The sequence below is a fragment of the Neopsephotus bourkii genome, unplaced genomic scaffold (genome assembly GCF_033783945.1).
Source record: "Neopsephotus bourkii isolate Nb327-2 ecotype Australia unplaced genomic scaffold, CSIRO-AGI_Nbou_v1 NB_1814, whole genome shotgun sequence".
In the NCBI taxonomy this organism is placed as follows: Eukaryota; Metazoa; Chordata; class Aves; order Psittaciformes; family Psittacidae; genus Neopsephotus; species Neopsephotus bourkii.
The window spans coordinates 334,923-348,643 of NW_026902287.1; the positions used below are offsets into that span (position 1 = coordinate 334,923).

The following is a 13,721-nucleotide window of genomic DNA, read 5'->3' on the forward strand; positions in this document are numbered from 1 at the left end:
GCTAAACTGTGATGGGAGCAATAGAATGTCTTCAACATCCCTTGCTGTTTATATCAGGCACCAGTAGAGCCTGTCCCAGCCTCGCTCATAACCTTCTCAATTCTGACATTTGCCTATGTGTCTTCTGTACACAGGCACTGACTGAACACGTGCATTAGAGCAGCAATGACAGGCTGTTGGCATCCCTGTTTCCATACTCCTAATTCCTTTCCAAGATCCCCCCTCCAGCTCATAGCAGGTGCCTCTGCCAAACGATAAGTCACCATCAATGACTGCACACTGCAAAAAGCAAATCACAACTTTTATTGCTACACTATTGTAACTATGATCCCTGGTAAAGCAGTGAAACTGGGAGATGGGAGTACTGTGCTTAGCAGCTTTGCACACGAATAGCACCAGGAGCCCCAGGGCTGCCACAACCCTCTTGCACCGTGCGCTGCATCAAGAGCTTGAAGAGTTCTCCCTTTGTATGAATTTGTCATGTTCCTGCTGCTCAGCTGGGCAGGATCCCTCCATGGAGGCAAAGTCCTCCCTTGTGTCTCCCCAGCCACATCCCAGGGTTTTCAGCCTGGTCAAACGCACACAGAAAGTGTGACAGGACCTTTTCCATGTCACTTGGAATAGTCAGTGAGGTTCATGGCCCCCACGCACACACGTTGAGATTGTGTGAAATACCATAAGCAGCAATTTCACTCTAGTGGTCTAATTTAAACACAGTATTTCTTATGAATTGAAAATAAAAGGATGAGATAAAATCAACTGCTTGCACTTTGTACATGGTCATGCACCTGGCAAGAGTTAAGCTAGGAAGGTAACACAGAATCATAGGATGGTTTGGGTTGGAAGGAACCTTAAAGCTCATCCAGTTTCAACTCCCCTGCCGTGGGCAGGGACACCTCCCACTAGACCAGGTTGCTCCAAGCCCCTGTGTCCATTCTGGCCTTGAACACTGCCAGGGATGAGGCAGCCACAGCTGCTCTGGGCAACCTGTGCCAGCACCTCACCACCCTCACACTGAAGAGCTTCTTCCTCATATTTAATCTAAATTCCCCCTCTTTCAGCTTAAAGTCATTACTCCTTGTCCTAACCCTACATGCCCTTGTAAAAAGTCCCCCTCCAGCTTTCTTGTAAACCCCCTGCAGGCACTGGAAGCTGCTCTAAGGTCTCCCCCTAAGGAGCCTTCTCTTCCCCAGGCTGAACAAGCCCAGCTCTCTCAGCCTGCCTCCAGATGAACGACACGAGGTGTTTTACCTCCGTTCGAGCAGCCAGTTCAACCCCTCGGTTTCCCTGGGGCCGGGATGGGGGGCCGCTGCCTGACAGGAGCGACCGCGTTTCGTGACGCGGAGAGGCCCGGCACCGCTCACCTCCGAGTCGCAGCCCCGCTGCCCCGGTGCTCTCCCGGTCGGGAGGGGCCCCCGCTCTCAGCAGCCGCTGGCCGACCGGAAGCCGCCGCTCCCGCCTCAGGTGAGGCCGCCGGAGAGGGCGGTGAAGGAGCAGGTGCTGGTGCCGGGCGGGGAGTGGGATCGGGCATTTCCGGGCCGGAATCCTCACACACTCTGGCGGGATCGTCCTTTTCTTCCGCCCGGCGCTGGCCGCCCTTTGGACCCCGCGGCAGCTCCTTCCCGTCCCGTGAATGAGAAGTAGCCGAGGGGCGCCGGGCAGCGCCTGAAGCCGGGCTGAGCGCCAGCCATGTCGAAGAACACCGGCTCGGAGAGCGGGCGGCCCGGCGGGTCCCTGCTGCCCCGTGGGGCCAGCCCCGGTATCTCGCTCGTCCGGGACACGGAGCCGAGAGCCGCCGCTCCGTTGCCGCCGCCGCCGCTTCCCCTGCAGCCTCCCTTTGGCCCCGGGGAGGGCAGCCCCGCGCCGGCCGAGCTCAAGCCGGTCCGCCGGTTCATCCCGGACTCGTGGAAGAACTTTTTCAGAGGGAGACGCCACAACGACTCCAGCTGGGACAGCACGGCCTCTGACATCAGGTACGTCTCGGACGGTGTGAAGTGCTCGCCGCCGGCCTCTCCTGCCTGTCTGCCGCCGGAGCGTAAGTCGGTGCCCGGCTCCTACAAGGATCCGTACGGAGGGTCGGGCGGGAGCTACACGTCGCGGAAGGAGGCCGAAGCCATGCTTCCCGCGGAACCCTTCGGGTCGCTGGAGCGCCGCACCGGGCAGACATACAGCGAGCGGGTGGAGGCCTACCACCAGCGGTATGCCTACATGAAGTCCTGGGCTGGCTTGCTCAGAATCCTCTGCGTGGCCGAGCTGCTGCTGGGTGCCGCTGTCTTCGCCTGTGTCACGGCCTATGTGCACAAGGACAACGAGTGGTACAACATGTTCGGGTACTCTCAGCCTTACAGCTACGCGGCTGGCAGCACCTACGGAGGCTACTCCTATGGCGGACCCAAAACGCCCTTTGTGCTGGTGGCGGCTGGAATGTCGTGGGTAATCACGATAGTGCTGCTGGTGCTGGGCATGTCCATGTACTACCGAACTATTCTCCTCGATTCCAACTGGTGGCCTCTGACTGAGTTCGGAATTAACTTGGCCCTGTTCCTTCTGTACATGTCAGCTGCCATAGTGTACATAAATGATACCAACAGAGGTGGGCTCTGCTATTACCAGCTGTTCAAAACGCCGATAAATGCGTCTTTTTGCCGCGTAGAGGGAGGTCAAACAGCAGCAATTGTCTTCTTGTTTGTCACGGTGATCATCTATTTAATTAGTGCGGTGGTTTCTCTGAAGTTATGGAGGCATGAAGGAGCTAGAAGGCACAGGGAATTAATGGAACAGGAGGTAAGTCATTAGTTACCACTTTGTATCTACAGGGTATGGGGTGATCGGGAGCAGTTGTTAAGACCTTTCTATGCCACAGGTAAAGCAGTACTGTAAGATCTTTCTGTACCATGGACCAGGTGTCTTCTTTGCAGCAGGTGCACAGAGGGTGAGCTGCCAGTCTTAACAGCATTTTAACTCACCAAATGAAAGGCGATTTTAAGATGTCTGATGCAATTCTTGGACTCATACTACTCTTAACTTTAATTCACCTTGGTAAGGAGCTGGCTCTGTTTTGTTTGTAACAGCTCTTTTCCTGCCTCAGCTGTTGAAGTGCTTTCTGGTATGTATTTTCTAAACAAAGGAAAAAATGAGCACTGTGTTTGTTCAGCTGACCAGCAGGGTTAGGCTTAAATTAGGCTTAATATACTAACATGTATATGAAAACCGCACTTTCAGCACAGTAAGTGCTAGTGTGAGTAACCATAAGCACGTGAAAAACTTACTTTTACTTTGCAAGCAAAACTCCAAGGTATTTCTTCACATCTTTTCGGATTTCCTTACAATAGTGATCAGAAAATAATAGTATTGACAGAGTTGGCTGGGTTTTCGTATCTCAGATTTCAAATACTTTCATCTTTTTCACATCAAGCATTTTGCATTGCTGCTGGCCTTGCCCTTACTGGGAGCATTCGATGTTTGCCTGGTTAATTATGAACTGTAATAGCAGAGACGTAGCACTCTCAACTAGAGAATTCAAAGTCATTGTTTTTAAACCTCCTTCACATGAAACCACCGCCAAAGAAACCCCTTTAAAATTAATAAAGCTTAATATATCATAAAAATAGATGTATGTGAATTGGCATTTAGGTGACTCCAGTAGGAGAGAGCAAGTTTAAAGTCACATTTCCTCTGCTCTGTGACTGCAGTGTTCTAATTTAAACACAGGTTTCCATACCAACATCTTGCATGAAACTGAGATTCTCCCTTTGAAAAGTATATTGCATCTCTTTGATGGAAGTTTTCTGACCAACTTTTGGTATGTCCTGAAAGAATGAGGTGATTGCTGGATTTACACAGAAGGCGTTCAGCCACTCTTCTCTTTACTGCTCATGTTCTTTTCTTTCAGTTACTTAATATTTCTAAAGGAAATACTTTTATAAAAGACAGGTCAGGTTTTGTGGATTGCTATGCAAAACAGCTGCTGGTTGAGCTACTGCTTCGTGCACTGTTGTTTTCTAAGCAATGAGTTAGGCTGTAGAGTGTCAGTGAGTTAATACAGACTGGAATGTGAAATAATAAAGGAGGCTGGGAGGTGGATTGAGTAATTCCTGCAAGCTTTTCTTACAGCTACGTTCTGGGAGCTCTTGTCATTGTTCTGAGTTTTGGGTGGCTGTTTTTGTACCACAGTTCTTAAGCAGTCTTTAAATCAATTGCTCTGGAAATATTCCTTAGACGAAGTTTCTTCATACCTAATTGTAAATATAATTCTCTGAACAGCATGATTTTGAAAAAGTTTAGACACTAAAAGTCTCTGGGTTTGCATACTATTTTTGCTGAAAATAAAATTTAAGAATTCTTTTTTTTTTTTTTTTTTTTGACAGATGAAAACACAGTCCCCTTTTCCAGAAAAGAAGGTAGGAAGCAGGAATTTATTTTTCTGTTTTCTAGTATTCTCAAATGGTTATTCTTTTTCTTGTGACTATTTTGATTGACCTATCTATTTATTTACTTATTAGTAGGTTTAATTCTTTAACGTAGTCCAGATAACACTCTCCTACCTAGAAGATTCACAAGAACCTCATAAGGAAGATAGTACTAGTTGGCCTAAGTTACATAATATACTGTAAATAGCAAATCTGATGACTGTTTCTGTATGTGCTCTTAAACTTTTTTATGAAGTGACAAGTTCTGTAGCATATATGCACGGGGCAGAGCAGCTCATGTCATCTACCTGGACTTGTGCAAAGCATTCGAGACTGTATCACACGACATCCTTGTCTCTAAATTGGAGAGACATCAGTTTGATAGGTGGACCACTCGGTGGATAAAGAGCTGGCTGGATGGCCGCACGCAAAGAGTTGTGGTCAATGGCTCAATGTCCGGCTGGAGACCTGTAACGAGTGGTGTCCCTTATGGATCAATGTTGGGACCGGTCTTGTTCAACATCTTCTTCACTGACATGGACAGTGGGATTGAGTGCGCCCTCAGCAAGTTTGCTGATGACACCAAGCTGTGTGGTTCGGTTGATACGCTGGAGGGAAGGAATGCCATCCAGAGGGACCTTGACACACTTGTGAGGTGGGCTGATGCCAACCTCATGAAGTTTAACCATGCCAAGTGCAAGGTCCTACACCTGGGTCGGGGCAACCCCAGACACAGGTACAGGTTGGGCAGAGAAGAGATTCAGAGCAGCCCTGCGGAGAAGGACTTGGGGGTACTGGTCGATGAGGAAATGAACATGAGCTGGCTTCACAGTGTGCGCTTGCAGCCCAGAAAGCCAACTGTATCCTGGGCCGCATCAAAAGGAGCGTGACCAGCAGGTCGAAGGAGGTGATCCTGCCCCTTTATTCTGCTCTCGTGAGACCTCACTTGGAGTATTGTGTGCAGTTCTGGTGTCCTCAGCATAAAAAGGACATGGATCTGTTGGAACAAGTCCAGAGGAGGGCCACGAGAATGATCAGGGGACTGGAGCACCTCCCATATGAACATAGGCTGAGAAAGTTGGGGCTGTTCAGCCTGGAGAAGAGAAGGCTTCATGGAGACCTCATAGCAGCCTTCCAGTATCTGAAGGGGGCCTGTAGGGATGCTGGGGATGGACTCTTCATTAGGGACTGTAGTGATAGGACAAGGGGTAATGGGTTAAAACTTAAACAGGGGAAGTTTAGATTGGATATCAGGAGGAAATTCTTTCCTGTCAGGGTGGTGAGGCACTGGAATAGGTTGCCTAAGGAGGTTGTGAATGCTCCATCACTGGCAGTGTTCCAGGCCAGGTTGGACGAGGCCTTGGGTAATATGGTTTAGAGCGAGGTGTCCCTGCCCATGGCAGGGGGTTGGAACTTGATGATCTTAAGGTCCTTTCCAACCCTGACTATTCTATGATTCTATATAGCAGATGTTGATGACTCCCAGAAAATTTATGTTGTGTTTATTTAAGCTTTAAATGTCTCCTGTTAGATACCGTGAATTTCCTATCACTGTTTTCTCTGTTTGATCCTTTTTTACATGTTCCAGCAGAACTCCACCTGTTTTTATTTCTGGATAAAGGGAAATAGAAAACGAGGGGGAAAAGGGAACCCCAGAAAACTGAGTGATTCCTTTTCATTCACAAATTAGATGGATATCCAAGGAAACTTCCTCAAATTATTCTTTTAAGATATACAAGACAAATCTTTTCAAGCCCCTTTCTTTTCTGTCACTGGTACCACTGTTAGGATAAACTGAAGATGGCAATTATGTGAGCGACATTACTGTAACTCATTACTAATTTTCTAATTACAATAAGGGCTGCAAGAAATATCTATGATTTCCTGCTCATTAGTTCTATGCCTGTCTTCAGATGAGTTGGGTATTTTGCAGTTTATGTATATTACATTTTAAGTAAAACTGACTTAAGAACTGGTTTTGGTTTGGTTTTTCATTTGTTTTTTTTTTTTTCTTAACAGTATGAAAGTGATGACAGACCAAGAGAAGAGGTCAATTACAGGCAGCTTAAACCAGTAGAAAGAAAACCAGAACTACTTAATGGTCATATACCTACAGGCCACATTCCTAAACCTATAGTGATGCCAGACTACTTAGCGTAAGTGACTTGAATTTAATGAACAGACTTAATGGAGAATACTTCAATGATGCTTTCTACTCACCATTTCTCATGTATATATTTGTGGTTCTTAGCCATGTCTGCATTATGTGAGCTCATAATTCTTTATCAAGTCAATGTTCAAAATAGAAATTATGGGGACTGGTATCAATGGCATAGGACTGGTAATGTAAATAGAGAAAATGAAATTAAAAAAAACCCCAATACTTCAGATGTTAAAGCAGAAAGTTATAATATGGCAAGTGTAATAACTGCCAAAGGAACAGATGACCAGCACGCAGACAATTTAGAAAAAAATACAATACATGGGGAAAACATGTGTCTGAAATTTGACTTCTCTTATATTTCCTAAGTGCTAAATCTATTAACATGCTCCCTTTTAAAAGGCAGGTCTTTCCATGGTGAAGTGTGAGAGCATAAATTAGTTTTTATACTATATGCCATAACCAGGGTACAACCTGAAACACAGGAGGTTCCACCTGAGTATTGGGAAAATCTTCTTCAAGAAAGACTATGGAGTCTCTCTGGACACATTTCTGGGCAACGGGTCTAGGTGGCCCAGCCTGAGCAGGCAGGCTGAACCATATGACCTCCATTCATCTGTTTCAATTTCAACCATTCTGTCATTCTGTGATTCTAATGCTTTATATACATGCAGATTTCAGCAGGTTATTAGGTTAGCAAACAGTACAGAAATACAGTATAAAGGTGAATGGTTTATGTGTTTGCTGAAGTCCTATCTCTAAAACTAGTCCTTGGAAACTTTTTTTTAATTTATTTTTAAAGGAAATACCCAGCCATTCAAACAAATGAAATGCGAGACAGGTACAAAGCAGTATTCAATGATCAGTTTGCTGAGTATAAAGAGCTGTCGATGGAAGTTCATGCTGTATTGAAAAAATTTGATGAGCTGGATGCCTTGCTGAGACAGCTTCCTCACCATCCTGAAAGCATACATGTAAGTACCTGTGAAATCAGTTGTGGCATTAGGCAGTTTCTCATTGTCTTTAGCTAGGGCACAATGTCTTGTTATACTGGCAGTGACTTCGAGGGAGAGAAAGTTTTCCCAAAATATTTTCTTTCTTGTTTGGTCATCAGTCAAGTATACCAAGTTGCAGTTAAGTTGCGTATGTTTTTCTGGTGTTCTTGGTTTTTTGTTTGGTTGGTTTTCTTTTGTTTGTTTTTTTTCCCACAATAGTAGCTTTCACGTTTGAGTTACAGTTAATGTATTTTCACTATTTCTCGGATGCAAAGTTTACAACTAAAATGTTAAAACTAGGATAGATTGATCTGACTGATCAAATCGGAATTTTACTTCTGACAAGTATTTTGTAGAATTTACATGAAGATATGGAGCAAACTCAGAATGTTTAAAAGTGTGTGGTCTCTCATTAGGAACAGGAAAGGATATCGAAAGTTCTGCAAGAATACAAGAAGAAGAAAAATGTGAGTGTTTTCAGCTTTATGTTGCTAGTAAATATAATGAACAGCAAAGAGAATGTAAATAGTAAACGTGTGACGCTTGGTACAACTCATGTTGTGGTTACAGGGCTTTATATAGTTTACTCTGGCAAAATTAAGACACAGTCCTCTCCACTCATGCCAACAGCCTGTTTTGTGAATAATTATTCCATTAGCCACATGTGGAGAGAAAAAAAATCCTAAACCAACTGTTAAGCATTTTCATCTCCTGAAAGTATGTCTCATCTCTCAGCATTCTGCATTCAAAAGACTGGTTACTTTGAGGATCCAGCTCATTTATATTCACTGGCTGACACAGCCAGCGGATAAGCTAACAACAGAAAACATCGTCTTACCCTTGAAAAGTTTTGTATTTTTGTGGCTTGGAACTTAGAGTCTCAAAAAGTAATTTTCAGTGCAATCCAAAAAGTTTCACTTTGTCAGTTTTAAATGCAGGCAGCACACAGGTAACTCTGTTCCATTAAAAACATAATGCATTATGAATACCTTTTTTCCTTCTCTTTTCCCCATGAAATTTGAATTTTGTGTCTATGTTTGTTAAACCTCATTTCTTTTTGGGGGGAGAGAGATTAGACATATCATGACACGCATATAAAATCTAAATTATGTAGTAGTGTGTAACTTGTATTTACATATTTCTGTTTAAAAACTGCTCTATGTACAGAGTAACTACAGTATGTAAAAGCAGAACCTCTTTCCAGTCTTTCATAAAGGAAGGAGAAGGAGGAAATAAGAAATAGTGGCTAGGGGAAAAGTGTGATATTTTGAGAATATTTAGATACTGTTGTTAATTAAGAACATAATTGATAATACAGTATTCTTGGAAGAGTCTGAACGTGTAATGTGTTAATGTAATATGTTTTATTTTTGGCAGGATCCTGCATTTCTGGAGAAAAAGGAGCGTTGTGAATACCTAAAGAATAAGCTTTCTCACATAAAACAACGAATTCAGGACTATGATAAAGTTATGAATTGGAGTGTAGAAACTTAGCTATGCTTTCACTTTGTGGAGGTTATTTTCTATGCTTTAAATGGATATGTGTATTTTAAACTATTTATTTGCTCTCAGAACAATTATGGGGATTACGTAATCGCTGTGTTGCTTATCCGGATGTTGTACATTGTTGGTAGGTTTTTTACGCAGATCCAGTTTTAAATCAATGTAGTGAAGTTATCCTGATAAGTTTAGAAAACCTGTGCTAACATTCTGTTCTTACTAGACAGTACAAAGCCTGGCCTCTTAAGTATGAATACTTTGATTGAAAATACTGTACTTGCAAACTTGCAAAGCCCACTGGAGAAGGCAGTTCTAAGTATCATGTCCAAAGTGTGCACAGAGATGCTGTTAACAATTTCGAATTCTATTTATAGGTGAAATCTTAATGATAGCAAAAAGCATTGCACTGTTTTTTCTTGCTGGGGTTTAGTGAAGTGTTTAATCATGCTGAATAATTTTGACAAGTTGAAAATCAGTTTAATAAGACTTTGTATTGTGTTTCCAAATGCTTTGCTGTATGTCAGAAATCACCTGGAATTTTGCCCGAGAGGCGCAAAATCACTTCCTGTTTACGGCGTGGGGTGGGTGGAAGGGTTAGGTTGTGTTAGGGTTTTGTTGGTTGGTTTTGTTTTGGGGGGGTTTTGTGTTTGTGGTTGGTTTGTTTGGGTTGATTTTTTTTTTTTTTTGTGTGTGTGTTTTGTTTTGTTGTTGTTTGGGGGGTTGTTTTGTTTTGTTTTGTTTTTGTGGTTTGTTTTATTCCACTCTTTCAATGTAATTTAACAAATTTACACACGGCCTTAAGGGAACAGAGGTGCAGGATGAGACTTGTGTTAATGAGACCTGTGTTAGTGTTGCTATAGGCTAATATGCTTTGCACACCTTGTCTAGGTCATCCTGGTAGGAAACAATGGGTTTAAAGGCAAAACACTTTATTCTTCATCAGCAAGTAACAGGACTTTTTGTGTAAGCAGCAGCTGTCTGTGAACTTAGCATTCAGAGAGCAAGTGCTGCAAAATTAATTCTCATCCAGAATACAAATTATTGGTATCCTTTATAAGGCCAGGAAAAATGTTTTAATAGACATGCTTTCCAGAGTGTATCTGCATAAATTCAATATATATTTTTATACTTTACCTCGGGGATAGATTTGTATATGCAAATATTTTCATAAGCTTATAAACTTTCTTTGTATCTTTTCCACATTTTGTGTACTTTTTTTACTTACTAAAATTGTTAGAAGCAGTGATAGTTTCTTTGTACAGTTTTCTACAACTGCCATTTATCTGTTCGGCAATACATTTTAATATGGAAAAAAAAACCCTCACCAGTGTGGCTGTGTTATTCTTCTATTCCTTATAAAGGCATTGTGTTAGAAGAAGGTGCTCTGATGAAGGTTATTTCAGATTTTTCTTATCAATTTTTTTGGGAAAAACAATTATTATAACTTTTGCCTTAATTTAAAGGAAAGATACAGAATCACAGAAGAGTTAGGGCTGGAAAGGGCCTTAAGATCACATAGTTCCAACCGCCCTGCCATGGGCAGGGACACCTCACACTAAACCATGTCACCCAAGGCTCTGTCCAACCTGGCCTTGAACACTGCCAGGGATGGAGCATTCACAGCTTCCCTGGGTAACCCATTCCAGTGCCTCACCACGCTTACAGTAAAGAACTTCTTCCTTATATCCAATCTAAACTTCCCCTGTTTTAAGTTTTAACCCATTACCCCTTGTCCTATCGCTAGTCCCTGATAAAGAGTCCCTCTCCAGCAACAGCAATGATTCTGCTTAACTCTTTTTTCAGTACTGCGACTGCACTAATTACCTTGCTCTGGCAGTTATCTCCCATCTGATTTTTGAGCCCTTATCATTCATACTGCAATCCTGATGGCTACAAACACTTTCATATTTATAAAATTGACATTCCAATTTTATCAGCCACTTAACGAGTTTTAGTGGATTAAGTAAATAACAGAAGACACCGTGGGAATGCTGAGAGAATTTGAAAACTTGGCAACTCCTTCATTTGTAAGCCTTCAGTCTCATCTACCTGGAAGATGTCTCAGTACTTCCTCAGTCTGAAATCAGATGGTAGTCAGTGCTATCCCTTATTTTCCCTCTCTTAGGTGCCTGTCTCAGATTCTACCCTATAAAGGAGCTAGGCCAAGGGTTCTGTGCCTGTTGTGCTGTGTAGTTGTTAAGCTGTTCTTTGTACAAGAGGTCCTTGTCCAAACCCCTGCAATCTAAATGACCTCTCACTGTACATCCAGATTTCTCTTTTTTTTTCTTGATGAGAGTTCTGGGCATTCCGTCAGTACCAGAAGAAGCCTAATCCAAGTTTAAGGATCATTCTGATGTTTAGGAAATGCTAAAAAGTAGCTGAATGGAAGATTAAGTCTGCAACTTTAATAGGCCTTCCTCTAGCAGGACACTGACACCAAGCTCCAGGCTTCCTCTGGCAACGGTCTGAGTTTCAGTCTGTGAGGAACTGGCTCCTGGCCCCTCAGACAATGCCTGCAAAGCATCTGCAGAACCAACAAGCTCCTTTCCTGCAAAGCTTCAAACAGATGGGATGGAAAAAGGGGATGCCCTGCCTGTGGCTGGCACAAGGAAATAAACCAGCAGGAGAGACAGCTGTATGTGGATTGCTCCACATTTCCCACTAAAGTGCCAAAGGTCTATTTTCCAAAAGCTGGGGAGAGAAGACATGTAGAAATACTCCCTTCTGCCAGCCTTTTGGGTTTCAGATAGGATTCGTGCAGTGCATAGAACCCCAGGAGAAGGTATTCACCTTTGCAGCTTAAGAAGTCCAGCAGGGCAACCTCTTAGAGTAAATTACTTGCTCAGTCCTGGAGCTGTTAGGAACCTTGACACTGCTAAGCACTGCTAAGCAGGCGCTTCTGGTACGTACAGTTGGTGAGCTGGTTTTGTTCTAACCTATCAATGGAGGACTGAAAAGGGTCTTGTCAATAGTGCCAGATTAAAAATTACTAGTCTAAGAAATATTTTTCTCTCAGAGAAATTGAGATGAATGAAATAAGAATTAAAGCCAAGCCAAATGCAAGACACAAATTAGGCAGAAATTGTAACTAATTGTCACTTAACTATCAGGGGAAAGTGGTCTCTTGATATCCTCAAAGAAGGTATACTTCCAACCAAACTAAAGTTATTACATGATTATCACCTCAGTCTCTCAGCCTCAGCTTTGTTAATCTGCATGTACATGTAAACAGCCTGCTATGTGGTCTTAAGTCGTGTGACTGGGTTTCTGCAAAAGGCAGTTAACATTTATTTAAATCTTACCAAGTAACACTGCCCTACATCAGTGGGTATACAGCAACCACTTACAATGACAGCCTGTCCTCACAGACAGTGTGTGTTTAACAAGAACTTTTTATCCTTCAGTATTCCTCTGAGAAAATGCCCACCTGGCTCCACGGGTGTACAAAGGGAAATACCTCAGAGACATCCAGTTTCCAGGAATATAAGTTTTCAAAGTGGACTTGAATAAATTAATAAATGGTCTTTTAAAAATTTTTTTCTTGATAAACATCTGGATATCCTTGATCAAAGTAACTGTGGCAACATACCCTTACCTAATCTGTACATTTTTGCAGGTCAGATAAAGCAGCACCTAACAAATGTAACCAAAAGTTTGTATTGCATAGTATGGTGGACCAATTTTCATGACAGTGATTCAACTAAAAAACTTGTGGTAACAAAAAACCTAATTGATGTCAAACTGTAGAAACAGCTATCCAGTATTTATTAATCTCAAAATAGTGGTGGGATTTGAACCATTTGGAGAGTCGTATATCCTGCATTGCTGTCCAGCATTTAAATTCTTGGACTTGACAATGATAAAATATCCCTTTTCTGGAAGAAGTCTCATTTCTCTCCTATTAAAATTTTCAGCTTGCAGCCATTCTTCCCTTTCCATTTTATAAATTAGGCTTTTTACTTCTTAAGAAAGGATGTTGGGATCTAATGGGAATAGCTCAAACTTCAACTTTCATTTCAGTTCCTAGAAGAAAATGTTTACTTCTTAAATAGGAAAAGTTCCCCTTTTTTCCATCTTCAGTAGTTTTCATTGCTTTCCTTCACAATATCTTGGATTTTTCCCAGGGATGGTTTAATTGAAAGCCAATTCATTTCTTTACCGTTTCCTTTATATCTATAAATTACTCCTGATAAATGCAACAGGCTGAAGGATACAGAAGCAGTAAGTTTTTCCCCACTCCTATTTAAGGAAATGTTACTACTGTTTAAACATTTTCTTCCTTATTTATTGTCTTACTTGGATGCAGAGTGACACCCCTTTAAAAGCGGATGCTCGGCAACTTTCCTGTAATTCAAGAGGTCAAACCCACTTTTGGCACACTTCCACTGTATCCAGGAAGGTTAAGATTCCTCTGCAGAAAAACTAGCTAAATACCTAGCTTTATTGAGATGATCTCACTGTGATGCTGATGAAATGGAAACTCTTTGTGACATGAGACGTTCAGTGCTGTCTGGAATTACTTTAGTAGAATGATAGAATCGCAGAATGGTTAGGGTTGGAAAGAACCTGAAGATCATGTAGTTCCAACCCTCCTGCCATGTGCAGGGACGCTTCACACTAAACCATGTCATCCAAGGCTCTGGCCAACCTGGCCTT

At 42.6% G+C, this 13,721-nt stretch overlaps 1 protein-coding gene across 2 annotated transcripts; it reads left to right on the forward strand.

Moving 5' to 3' along the window:
* The first annotated feature begins 1,488 nt into the window (after positions 1-1,488).
* MARVELD2 (MARVEL domain containing 2) lies at positions 1,489-9,671 on the forward strand. Of its 2 annotated transcripts, XM_061342681.1 has the most exons (6): positions 1,492-2,784; positions 4,368-4,400; positions 6,429-6,565; positions 7,373-7,544; positions 7,982-8,032; positions 8,943-9,671. In XM_061342681.1, the coding sequence occupies exons 1-6, from the start codon at positions 1,690-1,692 to the stop codon at positions 9,057-9,059; spliced, it is 1,605 nt and encodes a 534-aa protein (XP_061198665.1). In that variant the 5' UTR covers positions 1,492-1,689; the 3' UTR covers positions 9,060-9,671. The 2 variants fall into 2 exon arrangements, with proteins under 2 accessions (XP_061198666.1, XP_061198665.1); XM_061342682.1 differs by lacking the exon at positions 4,368-4,400 and having other exon boundaries at positions 1,489-2,784.
* Positions 9,672-13,721: the final 4,050 nt, after the last annotated feature.

What these genes read in the sequence shown, in the direction of transcription:
- MARVELD2 (XM_061342681.1), top strand. Translation starts at nt 1,690, where the DNA reads ATGTCGAAGAACACCGGCTCGGAGAGCGGGCGGCCCGGCGGGTCCCTG. An exon ending in GGGAATTAATGGAACAGGAG is followed by an intron (nt 2,785 to 4,367) that starts GTAAGTCATTAG and finishes TTTTTTTGACAG; the next exon opens with ATGAAAACACAGTCCCCTTT. An exon ending in CCCCTTTTCCAGAAAAGAAG is followed by an intron (nt 4,401 to 6,428) that starts GTAGGAAGCAGG and finishes TTTTCTTAACAG; the next exon opens with TATGAAAGTGATGACAGACC.